General features: G+C 38.2%; 1 protein-coding gene across 5 annotated transcripts in view; it reads left to right on the top strand.

Annotated features, from left to right (window-relative positions):
- Nucleotides 1-11,739, top strand: part of SAMSN1 (SAM domain, SH3 domain and nuclear localization signals 1) — a 153,538-nt gene extending 141,799 nt beyond the window's left edge. For all 5 annotated transcript variants that reach the window (XM_090121171.1, XM_090121176.1, XM_031612669.2 and 2 more), the window contains 3 exons: nt 1,198-1,404; nt 2,095-2,245; nt 10,030-11,739. In XM_090121171.1, the coding sequence (XP_089977297.1) occupies nt 1,198-1,404; nt 2,095-2,245; nt 10,030-10,235 (564 nt within the window). In that variant the 3' untranslated portion in view covers nt 10,236-11,739. The remainder of the gene's footprint in view (nt 1-1,197; nt 1,405-2,094; nt 2,246-10,029) is intronic.
- Nucleotides 11,740-23,115: the final 11,376 nt, after the last annotated feature.

Below are 23,115 nucleotides of genomic sequence, written 5' to 3'. Positions count from 1 at the left end.
TGTTTAGTCTCCATTTCAAACATGCTCATAGCTTTAAGCTTCATATTTTTATGAAATCAGATCATTTGAACACAGTGAATTTCACACTTGGGTTTGTACTAGACTAGGGTGACAGCTTTATTTACTCACCATTTCTTGCCCAGAACAGAAACATTTAAAAAATCTCAGAGATAATAAAAGATACTGTTAACAAACTGAGTTTGATTTTTCGGTTTTACAACAGTCTGCCAAATTAAATGTGTATGTAAAGGTTTGTTGTAGAACTCTATAAAGAAGATATCCAGTGGTTTTCTAAGTTCTGTAGTGTCTGACCAGAAGAGCAGACTCAAGTCTAGCATCATGAGAGCAAGCTCTGTAGAGGATATGACTTACAAGAGAGTCTTTTTACTACCAAACTACTCAGAATTACTGTTGTTTTGAGTTGAGAATCCAATTCCCACATCTTGGTGTGAACACCTTTGGGAACAAGCCTTCCTGAGGTTGTTATATTGTTACTCATCTTTTTCCCTTGCCTTTTTGAGTGCATGAACAAACTTGGAGGACTGTTAGTTCTGTCTGCTGGGGCATTTTCCTTATTTTCCCACTCATTTTCAGTCCTTTGGGAAGCATTGTCATGAAGATATTAAGATATTTAGAGAGTTAAATGTTCTTTATTGCCTTTGAGAAACGTAGCTGGTGTTTCTTACAGTAAAATGGGTAGGAGTCCATCTTTCATCTAGTTCAGCTATTAGTTTTAGAAGATCCCTGGGACAATGGATATTAAGATAATTGCATAAGTGGATTAGGGTAAAAGAACTAGGTGAGAAGCTGTGTAAACCATTTGGAAAGTAACCTCATTGTGCTCCCCTGCTTTTTGCCAAAGCTATGTCCATTATTGATGGCAAAAGTTGCTTTCTGGATGCAATGCTATGCCTTTTCAGGGACAAAGTGGAGCTTTGTGAAAAGGTGTTGCTTATGCTCTCTTCTCCTTCACAGAGCTCTGGAGATAAGGACTAGCTCTATTTCCTGTAACTCTTTGCTGGAATTTTATAAAAGCAAAAAAAAAAAAAAAAAAAAAACTACATTCAGATAATTTTAAAAAGCTACTTCACATTGCCTAGTTAAGATTCTGTGCTGCCTGTGTGGATTTTGGTCTACAGAGGAAATGTCACATAAACCAGGTGTTAAGCAGTGGTGTGTTTATTTCTGTTGTTCTAGAAAGGAGACATTATAGATATCATCTGTAAAACACCCATGGGGATATGGACAGGCATGCTGAACAACAAAGTAGGAAACTTCAAGTTCATTTATGTGGATATTATTTTGGAAGAGGAAGCTGCACCCAGGAAGATAAAACCGCACAGAGGAAGCAAAAGGAACAAACCTAAAACACTGCAAGAACTCTTGGAACGTGTCCATCTGCAGGTCAGCAAACATTGCCCTGTTGTATCTGAAATCTTTAATTTCTGTGCACTTGGGTTGGATGTAATTTACAGGCAGAAGTAGAATAGGAATGGCGGACTTCAGCAGTTTTTCAGTCAGCTATGCAAAGAAGCTTTGTCTCTGATACGAGTGGCATATATAACTACATTTTATCACAAGATTTTGTGAAGCTAAAATGCTCCATGCAGAGAGACATAATGATGACTTGCTAAATCATTGTTGACTTGCCTGTGACTGTATGCCTTAGGGCAGGAGGCGTGTGACTATGTGGAAATCTTGGGCAAAACTGCAGTTCAACTCAGCTGCTGATGTTTAGAATTTAAGTTTCCAATTTTGCATGAACTGTGGGAGCAGTAGTTTTTTCGCACTATGCTCTTGTTGTGCCTTTCTCCCTCAGTGCCTCCCTAGGTCCAGACCCTATCTTGATCCAGTCTGCTGCCAGGCTCTGGTAGATAATTCAGCTGCAGGTGAAGGATGGTCAAGAGGATCTCAAGACATCTCTGCCTCTGTCCTCTCACTCTCAATCTCTAATTTTGTTCAAAAGACATCTTCAACTGGCTGAAAAGTAGAGCCCATTTCAACCCGATGAAAGAGGAAAAGAAAAATTGTGCCTATTCATCTACTAAACATAGTGCTTGTTTAAGTGATGGATTTGCTCATTTCTTTTTGTAGGAATACACCTCAACCCTCTTGCTAAATGGCTATGAAACTGTAGAGGATTTAAAAGATCTACACGAGAGTCACCTGATTGAATTGAATATTTCAAACCCAGAGGACAGGGCAAGATTGTTATCAGCAATTGAAAATCTACAGGACAATGACAGTAAGTGTTTAAGCTTTAAGAGTCATGTGCACATTTTATCTCAAGAAAGACAAAGAAATAGTGATTCTCACATTGATCTATTTAATGATTTTTCTTTTAAATGTGAAAAATCGAGTTGAATAGTTTCCTTATTTGTCTTGATGGATAACTACATCTCTTCTAGATATATACATGATTACTATCCTAGTAACACATGAATGATTTAAGATTTCCCATTGATAGGTCCTAATCTAGAGGTTCACAGCAACTGCCACTTGAAAGCAATTCTTTTTCCAATGGGGAAACCAAACCCAAGAGAGGTTAAATGATTTCCCCAGTCAAAAGATGTCTGCAGCAGCAGAAAATCAAACTTTCCAAACTCTGGGTTTAGTACTTAACAAGAATAAGTACAATAAAGAATTTATGACAAGTTACTAGAAACTTCAGCTTAACTAGATACTCAGCCAAAAATGGAGATGTTTTCTTAATCTTTGTGCATACTCACCTCTATCATGAGCAGTTATTTTATCCGATGTGCTTCTCAATTGAGAAGCATCTGGAAGAGAAAAAAAGGATACCTGGAAAAACAGGTATCCTTGCCTTCCTGGGATGTTTTAATATTAGTTCTTGTTTACTGTTTGGTTTTCCGTCCTCATTATTGGTGGCTTTCCATTTCTCACTCCAGAACATGTACAATACATAAGCACATACCTGAAGACAGAGATATATTCAAATTTTTCTGTACATTAATCTTTCTGGATTTCTAAGAATATTTTTGGCTGCCTCATCCATTCACCTTCCCCCATAGATTTTCTTGCTGACCTTGCTTTTCGTTCTACATTGGGGTCTTTCTGTTCCCCATTTCTATATCATATTTCAACATCCACAGAAATGTCACATTTGAGAAGCATTTAAATGGTGTTCTTTGCCCAGCAGTATCAGTACTACTTTCTTGTCTATAGCTTTGTGAGATGAGTGGCTAGAAGAGAACTCTTGAAGGGTTGTCTTCATAGAGGCTGTGATAGAGTGAATGTGGGAAAGAAAAGGTTAAATTTCCCAAGTATTGTGTTGCAGGAGTTGAGCTGGAAATCGTGCGAAAATACATTAATTTCCTTAGTTTGCCCTTGAATAGCGCGTACTTCTTGGTAATTATAGCCTTACCACATTTTCTACACCTTTTATTGCAGGTGTTTCTATATCAGTGTTTAACAAAAAGAATTACAGCGAAATGTTTGTTTGTAAGTTTACAGAGTTCTGTATCAGTGTGAAAAACAAAACCAAAACATACGATTTTTAACAGACAACCAAAGTGCCAAACTATTCTGGGACTGTGAGGATGTGGTTTAGTATTTATACTCCCTGTAGAGCAAAAAGTATAGCAAGCAGGCATGTTGCATTTTTAAAAGACGACACTAAAGGTTTCCTCTTTTGAAAATGTCTTAACCATTTAATATTCTACATACACTCATGCAAGGAGCAAATTTTAGAAGGTCCTTATGCATCCTGTACATTGAACATTAGCAAATTTACCTTAGTTATCAAAATAGAGTTCTTACAAATTGGGAGCATGCGATTAAGTCACTTTTCTCCAGAAAGCAAACAAACAACAACATTTAAAAGCTTGCTCTAAAAAAAGAAGATATTAAAGACTAAAGTTGATGGAAGCCATCTGTCAGGTAGTTATAATGAAAGATGGAGAGTCAAGATGATCTTGGGCAAAAGCTCAGCATGTGTCTGACCTTGTCCAAATCATTTGACCTCTTTGTGCTTCTGTCAGTCCAATTGGAAAATTGAGTTGAAAGAGCTGAGTGTTACTGTGAAAGTGAATTCTGCATCTGAACTGAACTTTCCTAGGTCAATATTTTTTTTCCTAAATGGGCATGACTGAGTCCAGCATAAATGATTTCTTAATTAAAATTGATTTTCTGCACTGCTTAGAAGTGAGCAGCATAATTACCCACAGCTACAAGGTAATCTGTTTACTGGCCTAGAGTGTTCTGGATAGAAGTTCTGCACTTTTCCAGGTAAAAGTTTAATGAGCTTTTTTTAGGAAAATAATAATAATTCTAAGGTCATAGATCATATTTACTATTCTAATCCCATCTTTCTCAGAGAGCTTGGAACAGTTCCATGTCTTTGCATTATATCTATGCTTCCATGAAGCATGTGTTTGATTCATGGGTGGAGTCTCATCCATGAAGGTACGCTCCAGATTTGAAATGCAAGGTTTATGAGTTTTTGTGACTCTAATACTATTCATAAAGGCTAAGTATGGAGGAAGGTAGCCTCATTTTACCTGATTCTACTATAAATGTAATAATGTAATAAATGTATAATGTACCTGAAAGAGAGAAATGTGAAGTGGGACTGTATATACATGCGATACTTCAGAGAATCAAAGGAATAACCTTTTGGTGGGTAACTATAAACAAACAAGGTGATGGATGTCTGTGCTTTTGTAGGATGCTATTTTTAAAGTGAAGCAGTTGCTGAATGGTTAATGAATAAATATGATAAATATGATTTAATATTTCTTTAATGCAATACCTGATGTAGTGAAAATGGACAGTTGTTTTCACAGGGCTATTCATTTTTTTTCCTTTTTAGTCTTTTTTTTTCTTGACATTTATTTTATGTTACACTAAGTAGTTTCTTTATGCTGTATACTTCAGACTATAGAATTCATATTGCAGAATAAAGTTACTGCGTTTTCCAGCAAAAGTACTTGCACAAATAGTTTCCAGATTATATGCTTCTTAAGACTATCCTAAACACAGGATTCTGGGCAGTAAGAATTTTTCATCTTCCATTTGGTTTAGATCCAAATGAATTTGAGAGTAATAATTTTGCTCATCTCACAACAGGAATTAAAAACTAACTTTTATTTAGAAAATGCTACTACTCTGTGTTTTTAAAACAGTTTTTTCTTCCTGATACTGCACTGCCTGCTTTCTACCTTTCCTATGAGCCAAGAACCAATTCACCATCTTCAAGTATGTCATATAGCAAGACTACTGTAAAACTGCAAGGTCTTTTGAGCTCCTCTTGACCTTCCCCCACCCCCACAGATCTCTTTTTAGATCTGCCAGAAGTTGATCAGACGTATATATTTGGTACAAAGCGGTTGGCTTCCATGAATTCATGTCTGGAGAAGAAAAAAAAAAAGTTCTTTTTCATAAAGTATTTCTTAATAGCTTTCCATTCTTCTCCCAGATGGCTTCTAGACAGGAGATGGATGTCTGTGCTTTTGTAGGATGCTATTTTTGAAGTGAAGCAGTTGCTGAATGGTTAATGAATAAAGTAATAAAAGAAGTTTGCAACCTTTTTTTTTTTGACTGCTTCCCAGGACACACATTTTTGTGTGTGTAAAATAGACTTGATTCCTTTGGATATATACAGTTCATATATAGGAAAAAAAAAAAGATATGTACATGCAATCTTGGGGATAATTATTTTACTCTTATCTCCCCAAATCCACCTCCTTATTAAACTTTTCAATTTTAAATCTCTGATCATACTCCAACTCCCACTGCCAGTGTCATATAAGATTTGTTTCTTATTTATTGTATTTGAACAGCAAGTTAGCAGTTAGCTGATAACACAACATTCAGTTGCATTCCTTACATGAAGACCTTAGATTTTCCCAGGAAAAGCAGCCTTGTATGAATATTACTGTTTTTCACCTTTTTCTAGACATGCCTATTTGATTCCTGAATTTAGAGAAAAAGAAGCTTCTCATCTCTGTTTTCACCATAGGCTCTCCTCTCATACCAGTTCAGTATCCCTCCCACTTGTACTCTGAGTGCTGCAGCATCTTTGCCAGTGGGAACAGAAGGGCCAACTGATGCCCCCTCTGCTACTGAAAGCAGAAGAATCATCATAAATCACAAAATCATAGAGTAGCCTGTTGGAAGGGACCCTCAAAAGTCATAAAATCCAACTCCTGGATATGACATTGACTTCAGCGAGGTGGTTTTTTTCACCTTGTTTGTCTGTAATTACCCACCAAAAGTTTATTCCTTCGATTCTCTGAAGTATTGCATGTGTGTACAGTCCCACTTCACGTTTCTCTCCTTCAGGTACATTTACTTCTTTAAAATGATCCTTTCTGAGTTTGGTGCTTTATTAGTTTTTCTTTCATCCTAACATCAAGTGGTCTCCCTGTCACAGGCACTGCAGGTTGGTATGTGTTCTTCATACCTCACTAGGAGGTCTGACTTCAGCCTTTATGAAATGTGTCATTCTAGTTATTCTGTTGTGTTGCTCAATAGGTCACTACTGCACCATCCAGGAAGGCAACTCAACCTAAAGCATCATGCTTATAGCCCCTTTCACCTTCTGGGCTAAGCTCATAAATGCAAACTCTCAGAGGGCATGGTCATGAAATACAGCTTAATGCAGGCTGACCTTCTTATTTCTCCAAGACAAAATCTAAGCCTCCCACCACTCATCTGGTTTAAACTGACATAATAATGGCACTGGAGTTAGTGTGACCTCAGTATATTCTTGAGCAGTACTGACTTAGTCCTAAGCTTAAAGTGCTTTCAGAACCAGGATTCTAACCTGAATTTAAGAAGTGGGGAAAGCTGGTGAAGGAGAAGGGAGATCTTTGTCGTACACTACTGTGCCACTGGATAAAAAATGTTAATTTCCAAAATCTTAATAGCAAGGAAGATACACATGTGTCTTGCATTCATTATCAAGTCTAGAGCCCTAACATTTTTTTCACAAGTCTGCATATAATCTTGCAGTCAGAAGCAGTATTAGAAAATACGTGTCAAAATGATGCATATTTTGGACACTTTTGTAAAATATCATTGATAACAGTGACTGAAAGCTACTTATCTTCTATGAAACTGCTTTCTGTAGAAAAATAACAGGGCTTCTATTTGTTGATAAGGTAGTGGTTTCTGATGATTCTGCAGCTTTTAACAGCAGTTTAATTTTATCAATTCCTGTTTCCTGTGCATTATATCTTTTTTCTGATATCCAAATGATTAAGGCAGTAAACTTACCTTTACTAATATAGGACTTGAACATGTATTTGCTAGGGAAAGGAGTTAAACAGAACTGAATGTAGAAGCCAAAAGCAGCTGTTTTTCTCAGAACACCTAAAGCTGTATGCTACACATATTTATAATACTCAATATCCTTTTAAGCTGTTTAGTAGTTGCTATGCTATATTTAAGTCCAGTCATTAAAATAATCAAAAGCAAAGAAAAAAGCTGAAGAGTGATTTCAGTCCTGAAATGTGTTCTTTTTCTTCAACTTTTTCTGTTTGTAATGAAAAGCAAAAATATAACATTTTCACTTTCTCAAACACCTGAATATTTTTGGTTTTCAGTTTTTGATGTTAAAAAAAAAAAAAAATCTGATAGTATTTTGGGAGGAGACAGAAGTTTTACATGTCTGCATGTTTCTTAAATATATATTCTCCTGAAAATTATTGAAACTCAGATTTTAAAAAATCTAAGTTCTATATGAAGCCTCTGTCTTTGTCCCTGCAACACAGAAGGAAAAGCATTGCTAAAAAATAAGATAGATCTGTTTTTCATGTAGGAAACTACTTAGACGACTGCAGCTACTTGCAGGCTACTAATATACTGACAGCAGACGAGTTACTTGCCCTTCTTTTCCACTGCAAAACAAACAAAGTGAATGGAGATTCCACTTTGACCTTGAAAATGTAAACAGGATTAACTCTTTTTAGGTCACTGCTTTCCAGGGCAGCAGATGATGCCCCAGAAGCTGATAAAAGTCCTAGCAAGCAGCATTAGGGCTGATCGGGGATTACAGCAGGGGGAAGGGGAGCCCTGCCTGCAGCCACCACCTGAGCTCTGTCAGCCCATGGTGACCAAGGCCTGGGACCTATTGGCACTGGTGGAACGGGAGCAAGGGGCTAATGACACAGTTTAGAAGGGCTTTACTGGGGCATCTGCTGTTTGTGCTAAACTATTCATGTTGCTACTAATAGCAGCAGTAATGCCTTCAGTGGTGTTATTCCTTTTGTAATTCTTTTCTGACTTAAATCAGAAATCTATCTGATCACATATTTTGCCTACAAAGATAGGTAGCATTTGATGTGGTGGACTACGTTCCCTAAGGTGAGAAGGAGATCAAATAGTTACAGACATCTATTGAATTTGCTGAAATGTGTACTTGTACATGCAAGTGCAATTAACCATTAATTTATGTGGGGAGAAAGTGGGACTTTTATTCCTTGGAAAATATTTAAAGTAATCAGAAATCATTTTTTTAAATACGTAAGGTTATGCCTATAACTTCAGACTTAATGCAAAAATGACTACATTGAGACTTTGGATTCTTTTCTTCAAAATTTGGATTAGTTTATAACTTAATTAGGCAATTAAAATGTAGAAAATATTAAGTAGAATTAATAAGTCCTAACAAATCTACAAGACTAGGTCCATGAGGACCTGCAAGTGTTCTCAAATATATCAAAATGCCTTGTGAAATGATTTCTCTGGGATCTTGTTTACACAACAAAGAAATGCCCTGACTATTCCAGTTCAATATTTTCAGAGCAGGTTTTTTTTTTGTTTGTTTGTTTTTTGTTTTTTTTTTTTTTTAAATTTCTAATTTGTTCTTAATTACATAATATTTAAAACAACAAATCACAGTGAAAACCTTTCTCATTTTATGATTTCTAACAGTTCAAACAAATGTCTAGACACTTTCCTTTCAGAAATGTAATAATTTTAAGCTGTTACCCTGGAGCTGAACTAGATTTAGATTTTCAGGAGGGATAAAATCCTTCCTGAGCTAGGACTTCCATACTGCCTGTACTTCAATTGAGACAACTTAAATTTGACCAAAGATTCAAAATAACTACATAACTATGAAGGAACAAGTTGGCTGAAATAAAAGACCTTTTTTTTTTTCAAATAAAAAAGGTACCATTTTCCTGAGGCTTGAAATCTGAGGTGAAGCAATCTATTCCTGTACTACCTGCTTCTCATACTTTGATTGGAAAGTAAGACGCAGCTTGAAGTAAAAACACAGTTACAGGAGAGCAATAGGGAATGAAAGAGAATGGAAGAGAGAAATGTAACATTTTGTAGCTTGTTTTCTGAAGAAATTTACTGTGAGTGAACATCACGTGTTTTACAGAAAATATGAGCGTGAATTTTAACCACGAGATATATTTGATACATGATATACAGGGATATCCTGTCCACAAAATGCCGGCTCGCTGAGCTCTTCCTGAGGTGCAGATTGTTGTGTCTGAGCAGATTAGTCATGCAGCACTTAAACAAGGACAAATTATTTGCATGTTTATCTGCTTCTGCTTAGTTTTCGGACAGTGTTCAAAAAACACGCGGCAAGAATTAAGAATCTTGGTTTCCTCTGAGGCCTTTGTGTTTTGGAAAATGGCTTTTTGGACACCAAAAAAAGAAATTTCTAGGAAGTTCCTGTCAGCCATCCATTCACACTGAGAAGTCAAGTGCTTTTGAAGATCTGATTGCCACACACCTTCAGACTGTGCGTGGTGACTGGTGCACCTGGGCACAGCCTAAAGGATGCAGGCAAAGCCTCAGGCACTCACGTCTGAGCAGCACAGCACACGATCAAAGCCAACCTCAACAGCAACTTAGGTGCTTGTGTCATCACATTTTTAGTTCTTTGATGCTGTTTTCTGTTTCCAATAGACAGAAGATATTGATCTAGCGTGTGTATATTACTAACTCTGTTTCTACGGTTCTTCAAGATCAGCCACATTGCTGTCTCAAACTGTTTTACAGGATACTTATTCTGACATTTCTTTCTTATTTTGTTCTTTCCAGATGAACAAGAGCAGATAAGCGAGGGTGGTCAGGAGACACAGAGCTTAAGCCCTCAGCACAGTTTTGACAAATCACAGTTAAATGACTGCCCAAGAGATTCTGGCTGTTACATCTCATCAGAAAATTCAGATAATGGTAAAGAAGAAGTAGACCCAGAAACCCTGTCTGACATGGTGCAGTCAATAACAATCACTGAGTCAAACTGATTCTGTTAAGCTGTTTCTGCAGATGCTCAGAAAAGACAATCAGATAAGTGAAGTTGATTTGCTGGTACAGAAGCAGAACACAAAATATTTCTCAACACTGCAAATCTACTTCTGTCTGATGTATAATGCTCTAGACTGCTTAATATGTGGACATTTGAGAACTAAATCTTAGCTGATAATAACAGTATCTCATGCTTTTCAACGAATCCACCGACATTACACGGAAAATGTTCATGCATATATATTTATATATATTTGTACAGCAAATGCATTTTGTATAATGATAGCGAATTGTTTTGGATAGTGATACGTTGTCTAAATATTAAGCTGTGGAACTCTCCAAAATGTAAATACTGTATATATTTATTTTTAAAAGATTGATTAATCGCATTGTCTCTTTTTTCAGATGGGTTTTGCTGAGATTTGTACAGAAAATATTTGCATTGATGTATCATCATAATAAAAAACTGGATACATTCACATCCTACATTGAAAAGTACTAACCTAATTCCTGTTAATATTAAAGCTTTTTAATGCTCTTCTTCTCCAAAATGGTCTCTAAAGAGGCTGTCTTACATTTTATTCTGGATGTACAAAAGAACTGTCATGTCAGTCTGAATCAAGCTCTTTGTGTTTGTCATCTTCTAGAGAGTGTAGTCATCTGAATTCCTCACGCATTGCCAATTTGTATATTGTAATTTTCACAACTGTTCTCATTTCTTTCTAAGCATTCTGAAGACAGTTCAAGCTTGGAACAACAAAAAACAAACAAACACAGCAGTGCTTTTATTATTGTTTTTTGTGCAACTCTTGCCTTTTGTGCGTGATGTCAAACTTGTTCATTGGGTATTTTTGTTTGTGTACAGAACTCAGAAGCTAACGTGGTTATCATGCACTATTGTCTTTTATATGGGATTTAATTGTCATCTCCCACGATATTTTGCACTGGAACACACATTACATCAGCCTGTCTTCTTCCTTCAAAAATAAACAAAATCATACATTTGAGCCCTTTAAAAACGATTTGATTTTTAATGTGGTCATTACATTTTAAAGATGGCTCTGTTCTTACACTAGCACAGTAAATGGCAAATCCACTGAGCATTTTTATCATGCGTAATCATCTTGGTATCAAATCAATACAGAAACTTCCTGCTCACCAATTAGTCACACCATTTTCATAATTTAAAGCATTTTGCATTCATGCTAAAAAGTTTCCACAGACTCCTGACAATTTAAATCACTTTCACAAGAGATGAAACACGGAAAGTTCCACCCCGGAACAATACTTCTAAAGAAACTGTAAACAAGTGGAAAATTCTTATCCTTTTTTCCCCATGGGCAATGCTTTCTGCAGTTTCATGACTGCTCAGAAGGGTACTGCTGTCAGACTCCTAATAGACAGATCTGCTTTGAGGGTTACAGTATAAAAACATTAATTTTAGAAAATTGCATAAATTTCAAAGACTTGGTGCAAATAAACTTGGCTTAGTAGAATAAACAAGCTTGGGAGCTGCTTGATTTTTTTCTATTTTTAATTCTCCTTTTATGCTTTGGCTGTCAACAATTGTCATTATTTAGCAGCAATGACCCCATATTTCCAGGTGTACCTGGAAATGATCAGGCCTTTCAAGGGATGAAATTTGTGACAGATTGTATCAGGCAGCTGTATTTTCTCTTAAGCGTTTCTAACCTTTATTGTGTCATCACACAGTGCTGACTTACTATGACTTGAATAACTTTTCCTGAAATAATGTTGTTGGATTAGCTTCTGCCATCTCTTCATCTTAGAGAAGGACTACTGAAAATAACTTTGCTTGAGTTCATTTAACATGGGCATGTTTTGGCTTTTGCAGCAGAAATGTTTAGTCTTTGTATTCCTTCTCTAGACATCTGTGAAAATACTGAACATGTAAAAAATACCTTGAGGTGTGTGTAAATATGATTCTGACACAGCTATAAGCTAGCTGGATCAAGGACTAACAACCACAAAGACCAGAGATGTGCAATGACATGCTCTGAGGAATGTTTATTTCCATGAGTTTGCAAATGAGAATAGGTCTCCTTGGCTAGTTACAAAGAGACAGGCAAGGCACCTGCTGAGCAAAACACCCAACAGCTGTTATTTTTTTACAGAGTCAAACCCTGCACAAACTTAGAGTGACGGCAAGAGGTTAACTAACCTCTGAGGTTAACTAGTCATTAACCATGAGCATAAGCTTTTGTTTAAGCGCTTCAGCTTCTAATTAGCAAGACTTTGTCCAAAGGGCTTCTTGTTGAGATAAATGTGTCAACTGAAGGCTTATTCAACGCATCTGTAACCTCCTGTGACGGCAGAGCAGATTAGATCTCAAACTGAGAAACTTCCGCTCTCTCAAGCTATTCCGAGAAAAAGAGGAAATTTTGAACCACAAAGGAAAAAAATGTGTTTTTTACACGAAGCATACCAACCTCCTTTCATCTCTCAGTGGTTGTCTTAATCACACTGATCTTGGATTAAGCTGCCTGAGCATAAACAGTTCTCTGGCTGGCTTTCATGCTGACTAATCTGTATAATTTTTATGTAGATATACATATGTATTTCTTTTTAAACCCATTCCAATTCTAGGATCTGTAGAACTGAGCTGCTTTTGAGGAATCTTTGCAATGTCCCAGAAAAGAAGCAAGTGGATGGCGTTTTGTTCCTTTCTACCATTTGCTCAGTGGTGTCAAGCCCCTGTTCATTTTTATAAACCTTCCTCTGTGACAAGATCCGTAAGTCTTTCTTTCAGAGGTAGCTGAGAGTCTGCTCTTCCTTGTAGTTATAAAGCATACAGAAAGATGCAAAACCAGCCTGGAACTGTAGAGACAAAGCCAAGATGGCCAATCTCTCTGCAGCCAGGGGTGGGCTTCAGCTGGTGGGGATTTCCCCCCCGCAGAGACTGCAGTGCAGGTGCAGTGACTTCCCCTGGGGCTGTGGTGCAGGGCTCACTGCTGGCACATGTGCAGCCACTTGTCCTCAGCAGAAAGCCAGTGGCTACAGAAAGCAAAAAAGTTGAGGTGCTAATGACCCCACATCCTCAAGGGGTGAACCACCTCTGGTCAAAGTTTACATTGCTGTTTGCACTGCTGCCTCATGTTCAGCCCTGTTTGCCATCATACAGTTGGCAGTATATTAAAGGAGGGCTGTTCTGTCACCAAAAGGAATGGCAGTGTGCTGGACCATAGTCCCACAATGAAGGCAGGCTGGCCTGTAGGTCCTGAATCAGCATCCCCTTCTTTAGGTTTTGCCACTAAAATTCTGAAGGCTGGTAGACATAAAAGGATCAGCACAGAGGTTAGAAATGAGGAGCATTTGCATTTCATTTTGCAGAGTTATGAATGAATACTTGGATGCAGATATTCCAAAGCAAAATCTACAAAAGACTTTTTTCCTTTATTATTTTTCAACTACTGCTGGAAACACACAAAAGCAAATAGCCTAAAAACAAACAGGTTGGAGAGGAAAGCTTGAAGCATGTATAAGTGTATTCAGACAGTTGTTAAGTAAGGAAGCACAAGGACTGTGAAATGAACAAGATCATTCTTAAGCTTGAAATTCCAGAAATTGTTGTCGAAATACAATAAAATGCATTTGTATAAATCATATGCAACTGAAATTCAGAACCTTCCTTTTCTTGCTACATAAAATACAGTGTAAGTGCTTTTATTTCACTGTTAATCCAGATGTGGGGAGAGCTGATTTGAAGGGACTTCCTTTGACGCAAATGCTTATGAAAACAAACATATACAAACATTACTGAGGACTTTATTGTAGTTGAACACTTGGAATTCAAATGTAAATGTAACTCTTGTCTCTTGCATTCGTGTGATTTACCTCTGTTTCAAGCTTTGTGCCCATCACTCCCCTTTCCTATCTGCAGCAGAGCACAAAGTGTATTGGTGGATACCATTGCAGTATTGCTAGTACATCAGATCAGAAAGTAGAGATTTCCATATTCTTTGACACCCTTCAGCAAGTCATTTTTTTCTAATACTTCATTGTCCATATGCAAATCCGAAATGTTTTCAGTGCCAGGAAGCCTATACGTTCTTTCGTTTATCACTGAATTTTCATCAGAAGAAAACTTGCATCAGCCAAGTAGAACTTGGATTCTATGTGCTTATTTGAACTCCACTGCAAGAAACCCAGTCAGTTTTGCATTTCCCTTATTTCCCAGCTATTCAGCCCATAATTCACCAGTCTGGTGGAGGAACCGTAGGAAACTATGTCAAGGGTCTTGCTAGTCAAAGTACCCTGCTCTAGTCCATAATGGCAGAAACACAAGTGGAATCACTGTCTCCAATTCAATGATGAAGCCGGGAGAAGATAATTTGTGGATGAACACATTTGCACCCAATGGTTGCTAAACATTAGGATGAGAAATTGGTGCTAGAAGACAAGACTTGCTTTGCTGCAAAAGAATATTTTTGAAAAATCCTTACTTTCTGGGTACCCTGACACCTCCCACTGAGTGATCAGTTTCTCCTGTGATGTGGGAAGTCCACAGTTTACCGTCTATAAAATAAAAAAGACCTTCATAACAAAGTCGCAGCAGCAATCAAAATAATTTCTGGTATCAGGGTACCTGCATGATCAGCGGTGATGCCATTACAAAAGGTGGTGCTGAGAGCCCAAGACAACACTGAAAAAAAATAATACCTTTGACCAGGCAGCCTAGTTTCTCAGAAAACTAGGTTCTGAATATGAGAACAACCTGCCCCTGTCCCTAGGAGTTAGCTGTTCCAACAGGTCAGGGTCAGTCTAGCTCTTTCTGTCCACAGGTGCACACACAAAAACACACAGAAAACTCTGTGATGCAAATATAATGGAAGACACAAGCCTTTTCAAAGCCTTGTTAGCAGCTTTGAGTCTATCCTAACAGTCTTAATGCCAGTTTCCCAAATGATTCATATATCATCATGAATGGTTTCACCTTCTTTAATATCAGAGGGAAGTGGTTCTTTCATATCTAGTAACAGAATGGCAATGCCTCTGCCTCCTATTCACAGCTCAAAACTGAGGTTATGGGTTACATTACACAATGAAGAGGTTATTTGCATCAAACTGTTATGCCTGCTGGCTGTGTGTGCTGCACAATTGCTTTATGCAATGACGGTCTTTGATCAATTCCAGGAATAAGTTACTTAGGATGAGTATAAGCATATTTTGTCCAATATTTCCTGCTGCATGGAGTTTCCATCCCTGATCTTTTGTGTCTGATGGGTAACCTGATTCCCCTACAACTCAGGTGAATGTGGAAGAGGCTGTAAAGTGAATGTGCATGGCATTCAGCTCGTATTCCTCCAGTATTCATTCCATGTGACGAACCTATCAGTCTGTAGCTCCTTGTTTCACCATGATGTCCTGAGGGCTGGTCTAAGGTCTAGCACTCACTGCATACTCACTGCAGATTTACAACCAGCCACTGATTCTGTCAAGCTCCTTATTTTACCCAGTCCTAAAACTACTTACTGAAACACAAACAGAAGTGGTGCAACAGTTATTTCTCTTTAAATACTTTTGTGGGGAAAATGTACAGAAAATACTTCTTTTACTTCCTTGACAATGTCTACCTATGTGGCTATTTAAAGACAGTGAAGTAGAACCGGAAGGATCTAGATTATTAGCGTAACTGATAGCTCTGTGCCAGTGAATTAATGCCATGAACATGCCTACAGGACATATACCTTGCTTCTTAGTTCAGCTTTATTTTTAGATAAAATGTATTAGCAATCTTGTCTCACTTTAACTTTTTTAAGCAAAATGTGCTTTGTAACCTAGAAAAGGCTTCTACTTGGGTCTTTGAAGGGGTGCTTCTTATTTTTTTCTCAAAGTGAAGAGAAAGCTATCACTAATGGAAGTGGCTGTATGAAGAGCAACTTTCTCAACCAATGTTTCCCTTCATTAGAAAAAAAAAAAAGGGAAAAGTGACTGGTTTGTACTGAATTAGTGGACATACGTAGAACTTAGGTATCATAAAATATTGTATGCTAAGAAAAACATCAATGCTATGGCTATATTTGTGAGGCTGTACAGATGGTTAGTGAGGTCTATGAAAGGAAGGACAACAGCTAAGTGTCCAGCAGAACAGAACAGTATATGAGAGCAGCTGCATATACTCTAAACTTATGCTTTTACATAGTGGTGAATGCACGTTTACTATAACACTGATTTGTCCTGTGAGATGGACAAGCCACCTATAACTCTGGCATTAACTCTGTCCCTATAGCACCATAATCTCATGTTTAACTCTGGCGAAAGACCTGAATGTTGTGCAACTGCCAGAAATGTTAGACAGTATTTGTCAAAAATTAACAAATTTGTGTGAGATGTGAGTCAACAATTTAAGATCCTAGACAACAGAATTAACTACATACTGTACAGTACTTCACAATTTCTAAACTGAGTAGACGAGATCATTTGATTAAAACCTATTCAACTGAAAATCCTAGTTGTCTGAAACAAATGTTTGTCCTATCTGTAATATCAACAAACTATTCACATGAGCAACTAGCAATAAACAACAGAAAGATGCACAATGAATGTCAATTAACACAATTTGCTTTCAAATAAACTTGTGGTTTATGTATATAGCTTTAGTACTGTCCTGTGTATCCATTATAAAGGTCAATTAACCTCAATTGCAGCTAGTCAGCTTGTTCTAAAACAAATTCAGCATACCATATTTTTTTATTTTTTTTTAATCATCATCTCAGCACTTCATTGGCCTAGGACTAAGGAATTTCTAAATAGCTGGAAGTCTTTGCTAAAAGTTTCATGTTAGGAAATGTCAAAAAAAAAAAAAAAATTAAAGCAAGGGTGTCAGATTAGCTGAAGCTGGTAAAGTGTCACAGGATAAAGCTTTTAAAAATATTCATTATTCAGCATATAGTCATATGGATTCTGAACAACAAGGATCTGTGATGTGTGTGCCTCAGAGGATGAAAATCTCCCTAAGTAAAGATTTCAATGCATAATCATACACTAATCCAAGACTATACTAACAAATCTCTTGAAATGGAAATCTTTGCTGAAAATGGTCTGTATGCATTAAAGACTATCAAAGTGTTTTTTCCCCGTGTCCCCCTTTGGCTGCAGAATGTCAGCATTTATGGTAAAAGTCAATCAGGTGCTCAGTTGTTCTGCTTAATCAGGAAGAAATGGTATCACGTGGCTATGGGAAGCTATCATCTGGAATTATACAAGCATCACTAACTCAAAGGACCATCAATGTTGTAGAAAGCAAAGGTGAGTGGTGAGAAGCCCAACATATCGGTCTCTGAAAGAGGCAGATGGTGACACTTCAAGTGAGAATATTTGTAATCGTATTCACGAAAATACAGGAGAATGACTAGACGAAGAGGAAGGCTTGCTTTATCAGATGTAAATAACTACATTGCTCAGTAAAAAATAATAAGAAGAATATCACAAAAACAAACCCCAGTATTGATTATTGATTGCACTACATGACCCAAACAATTGGCCATGCCAGCCACAACTATTGAGTCACACCACTCAGGCTGACCACAGCAACCACCAAGTCAGGCTGATTTCCAATTGGTCTGTGTTAATGTGAAAAGAGGTGGCTGACATAATAAATAACAATTCTGGCCTTTTCAGATGCTTTTAGAGTCTTTTTGATGCTGATAGTTCTTATAAAATTACAGCGGTGTCTTCTCTCTTTAGAAAAAAAAAAAAAATACGACATACAAGATAGCACAAAGACCCACTGGAAGAAAGATTGCTTTCTTGGAGTGTACTAAAAACTTCATTCACAGAAGGTCAGCAGGGGCTCTGTGCCTTCTGTGTCCTATACGAACTTTGTCTTTGCTGCAGGCAGACAGCAGTCTGTGTGACAGTGCAATTTTCCTGATGCTACTGCTACTGTGTCTTGTGTAATATCATAAAAGTATGCTAAAACACGAGAATACATCATTATATTCAGACATAAAACTGTAGGAAAATTGTTTCCTCGGTAAAATTCACTTGTGTCCCTAAAGTCTATGAAATACCTGCTTACTACAGCAACCTGAGAACTACAAGGTCTCTTAACTACATTAGGGCATCCAGATTCATTGGTCCTTCTTGCTTCCAAGCTCAAGTCCTCCTAAAGGTGGTCTCTGCATACCATTTAATTACTATGCAAGCTTCAAACTCCATTACACCATTTAAATTATTAGGATTAAACAATAGTAATAACAAAAGCACATACCCTGGCAATTGGATGTGTGCTTTCAAAATTCAGCTACAAACAGGAGCATTATTGTTCATAACTGCTAGAGGAGAGAAAAACTTAATTTTAATTTGTTGGCAGTGCTGAAAGATGCCCTCCTGAAAAAAAAAAGTCAATGTTTGAATCTTTGCATTATGGTTTTAACATGATAAAGAGAAAACAGATGTTTAGATGAATGATTGATCTGCATGGACCAGGATGCATACCCTTAAATTTATTGTAAAAAGTTGCAACATATAGTTATTGATATAGGATATGCTGAGATGCTGCAAATCCTTCAAGCGGAGAAAAAAACAAAATTACTGATTCCTCAGTAGTTGAAATACTTTGCAATGAAACAGCTTTGCACCCCTGTCAGAAGTTTTTGCAAGAGAAAAGCATGCCTCATAAACCATAGGATTTAGTCTGATAGAGTTATAAGAAACAGACCATCTGAATCAGCTTGGAGTAAGGTAATACCTCCTAAAAGGCATCCTGAACATCATCAGGGTCTTGTGAAACAACATTTTGATTATCTAAGTGAAAATGAATCACAGGTGTTGGCATACAGTTATGCTATCATTTTATTCAAAGAATGATCAATTGGTAGCAGAGCGGTGAAACATTAAACAAAGATCAATTCAAGACATTATATTCTTACAAGACCCCTAGATCCTCTACTCAAGACCTGATAGTTTCCACAAGACTTATCAGATATGGATGATAATTACAAAGATATGGTAATTGAGGGCATTAAATCAAGCATGCACGCTAGATCTGCTGTCACAGCACGAATTTCTTCATTGAGAACTGGCAGAGAAGGGTTTTCTTCTCCCTCAACTGGCACAGCAGGATTGTCATCCAGCCACTGGCACAATAACAGGTTCCACTTTAAATCTGTCCTATCTGCACCCCGTTGAAGTAATTCAGTTAATTGCATGCATCAGTCTTTGGAGAAATCTTTCATACTGCTTGTTACGTTCTTGGAGTGTGGGAGCCATCAAGCACTGTAATGGCAAGTGGCTGCCTGTTAGATTTGGAATCACTGTTACAGAGCCAAGAGTCCACTTAAGCACTGAGGAACTAAGAAGCCACAGGATCATCTGAGCTTTTAAATACTATAAATTACACAAGAAGAGATGTACTGTAAGCATAAATGCTCAATGTGGCACATAGCACTGTAAAGGAAAAAAACTAGCCAGAGCGTGACTTGACAATTTAGAGAATTTGATACTAATATTAGTTTGTGAAACTTCTTTTTTTCACCCTTAAAAGAAGAAGGAGTAGGAGAAACATCGAATACAACCCAAAGAATTGCAAGGAAGCCAGACAAAGCATTCACCCAGACAGCTGAGACAGTTTTTTTGTAGACTGTGCCAATACTGACTTCCACTTAAAGTGCTATTTTTTTTTACTGAAAAGGTTAACATTCCACAGTTTACTTGCTCATGAAATATAAGGTGAACAGAGACACTGATGCAAATGATATTAAAAATGCATTGAGCCAGGAAATATTCAAGGCTCTAATATATTATCTTTTAAGGTCTGAGAGTAGACAGTGTTGTGCCATCACGCTAACTGGAATAGCTGGATTTAGAAGGAATTTGCTTTTGAATCTGGTCTCTAAAAGATTGAGGAGCTTCTTGTCACACTCATACTTTACTGATGTTTTTTTTAAAGTTATGGATTGCCTATCAAGTTCTTAAGAACTGAGTATCAAAATAGACGTGGCCAACTGAACTGACATATTTCAAAGGAGCATGGTATAATAACAACTGTTTGATCCCTCCCCATTCCACAAATGTTATCTCTGTCACTTACAAGTGTGGGGAGAAAGCCCAAGTTGGCTTGTTAGCTGTTGACATGAACTCAGAACACTAGGCTGTGGTCTTTCTGCTTCCTCTATTGCACTGACAGCAGTCAGAGAACTAAAAACAAACAGGGAAGAACGGTGTTTGCACGTTACTCATTCAAACAACAAAGCTTTTCCACTTCTCTTCCCATCCCAGAACACGAGGCAGACACATTCACAGCCTCTTTTATTTTTAACTTCTATTCCACTGAGTCAGAGAATTTGAACTCTGAACACTAAAAGTCTGAAAGAGCAGGATCCCGTAAAGAAATTCCCCCAAATTTCCCACTGAATGGGCAGTCCATGTGTAGGTGTCAGGTCCCAACATAAGGTGTGTCTGCGTGAAGCAGACCCATATGGAGCAGCAACACTGCACTCAGGTCTCTGTCTCTGCAGGCAACTATATTCTGCTGTGACACACTTATTCTTTCCTATTTTTCAAGAAACTAGTGTTGTGACGATTAATTCCAGTTGAGCCCCAGACTATTACAATATTCAGGTATGTATGTTGAGTGGGAGGCCAATCTTTGTGAAGAGAAAATTGCTAAACTCCACAATCAGAGTTTAGAGATGGCATGAGTATGCACGACACAAGAAATTCTCTCTACAGGGTTGCCTCTCAATAGTCAGGATCACAAATTGCCAACATTTGCTGAGACGAATGAAAAGGTTTTGATACAGTGTGGGATGGTCATTAAAATGAATTGTACTTATCCTTTGAGTAAGGTGCTACTTCCTATCTGGAAACAAATGAGAGAGACAAAATCAGAGAGGTAAAAAAAAAATCAGATCTACAAGATCTGATTTAAATATATTTGTTATGTAGCACCAAGGGACCATTCTGATCTACTGTATATGATGATTCACACAGAAAAAAATCACAGAGTCATAAAATCATTAGGGTTGGAAAAAACCTGTAAGATCACCTAGTCCAACCATCCACCTGCCACCAATACTGCCCACCAACCCATGTCCTTCAGTGCCACATCCAAATGTTTTTTGAGCACTTCCAGGGACTGTGACTCCACTATCTCCCTAGGCAGCCCATTCCAATGCCTGACCAGTCTTTCTGATAGTGATTTTTCCCTAATATTCAACCTGAACCTCTCCTGGTGCAATTGAAGACATTACCTCTCATCCTACCACTGTTACCTGGGAGGCCAACCCCCACCTCACCACAACCTCCTTTCAGGTTGTTGTAGAGGGCAATAAGTTCTACCCCGAGCCTCCTCCAGACTGAACAACTCCAGTCCCCTAAGTTGCTCCTCATAAGGTTTGTGCTCCAGACCCCTCACCAGCTTCGCTCCAGGATCTCAATGTCTGTGTGACTGGCCCAAAACAGGATCAGAGTTTTGACGGCAGGAGAAATTCCACAGGAGTTGTATTGACCTTGGCCAACAAGAGATGCCAAAGAGATGCTGGGTTTAAAAGTTTGGGGACACCTTTCCTGCTTTCAGTCAGGTTTATTTGCATTCAGCATCCCATACGTACAAGACGCTGCACTGCAAAGCCAAAAGAGACAGCAAACTGCAGACAGACGGGTCTGTGTTTCATGGTTCCTTGCTCAATGCATGAGCTGTTTGCTAGGGCCATGCAAACTCATCAGTCAAGCGCAGAGCAACCCAGTCATCGTGTCCTCATACATTCAGGCGCTCTTTACAAGTCACAGTATTTTAGCACTATGCAGTGTAACCAAACCTCATTTCTATTTCTTCTGTCAGAAAATAAATCAGCAGTAGCGATTTTTCTAAGTACACTTTCCCAGTCATTTCAGAGTCAGTAGGTAACGTATATGGCCAGTTCCCTAGCAAGAAAAGCACTTCTGTAGTATTCACATGACGTACATATCTGGCATTTAATCGTTCTTTTTAATTTATCTAAGAAAAATAACTCCTCTGGTATCTAGTCTCTTCATGAGGTGGCTTACTTCCTGTATAAATTTCACTGTGTGCAGTATGAAAAACAACTGCACTGTTCTATCTCCTAAGCTTTAGCTCCGAGGTACAGAGCTGTGTACCGCTGCACATTACGCTAGAGGTCTATTAAGCAACATACTGGTGCACCGATCTGGAAAAATGTAGCAGTCAATGATGCCGCTACATTCAGCACGAGCCTCGTAAATCATGGGGCATGTTCTCTTCATTGCTTATAAGGTGCTGAGGTAAAAGAGAGAAGATGTGCTACCTGCATGCATGAGTGATCGTCAGCACCAATGCATACCTTCAGGCTTCTTTGCCCCTTTGCTCTGAGGGGTACACTGGTAGGGCAGCAGAGATGGGCAGGAGAAAAAAGGGCACAGGGAAGCACCCAACCCATACCTTATCTGCCTGTACTCATTGTGGCGACGGCCTTGGAGGAGCTGCTGAAGGCTGCATGCCAGAGCATCTCCTGGCAGCTGCACTGTAGACTGAGAGCCAGGCAAAGAAGCCAGAGTGCCTCGCCCTGCCTTGGCAAATACAGACTCAGCAAAGTGAAGGCTCTGGCCCAGCACCTCTGCTGACTGCAGGGACGGGGAGGTAGGCGGATTTGTGCCATTTGCATCCTCCCTCCAAGTCCAAAAGTGAAACATTTCTTCAGGATTCAGTTGCTGAGTTTTTAATTATTTGCAGACAAATTGGTGTGTCAGCAGATTAAGCCTTGCTCTCTGAAAAAAATAATCTTCAGCAGCGCCTTCAGGTGGGAGGATCTCCAGAGCTGAGTCTAAGCTCAGCAAAGGCAATGGGGTGTCTGGGTCCAACCCCAAAGACTTGCAGACATTTAATGTCATGCAGAATCTCTGGAAAGCATTGCTGTC

The sequence above is a fragment of the Phasianus colchicus genome, chromosome 1, assembly GCF_987193195.1.
Source record: "Phasianus colchicus chromosome 1, bPhaCol1.hap1.1, whole genome shotgun sequence".
Classification (NCBI taxonomy): Eukaryota; Metazoa; Chordata; class Aves; order Galliformes; family Phasianidae; genus Phasianus; species Phasianus colchicus.
The sequence above is the reverse complement of the archived record's forward strand: the minus strand, read 5'-3'. Positions and strand labels throughout refer to the sequence as shown.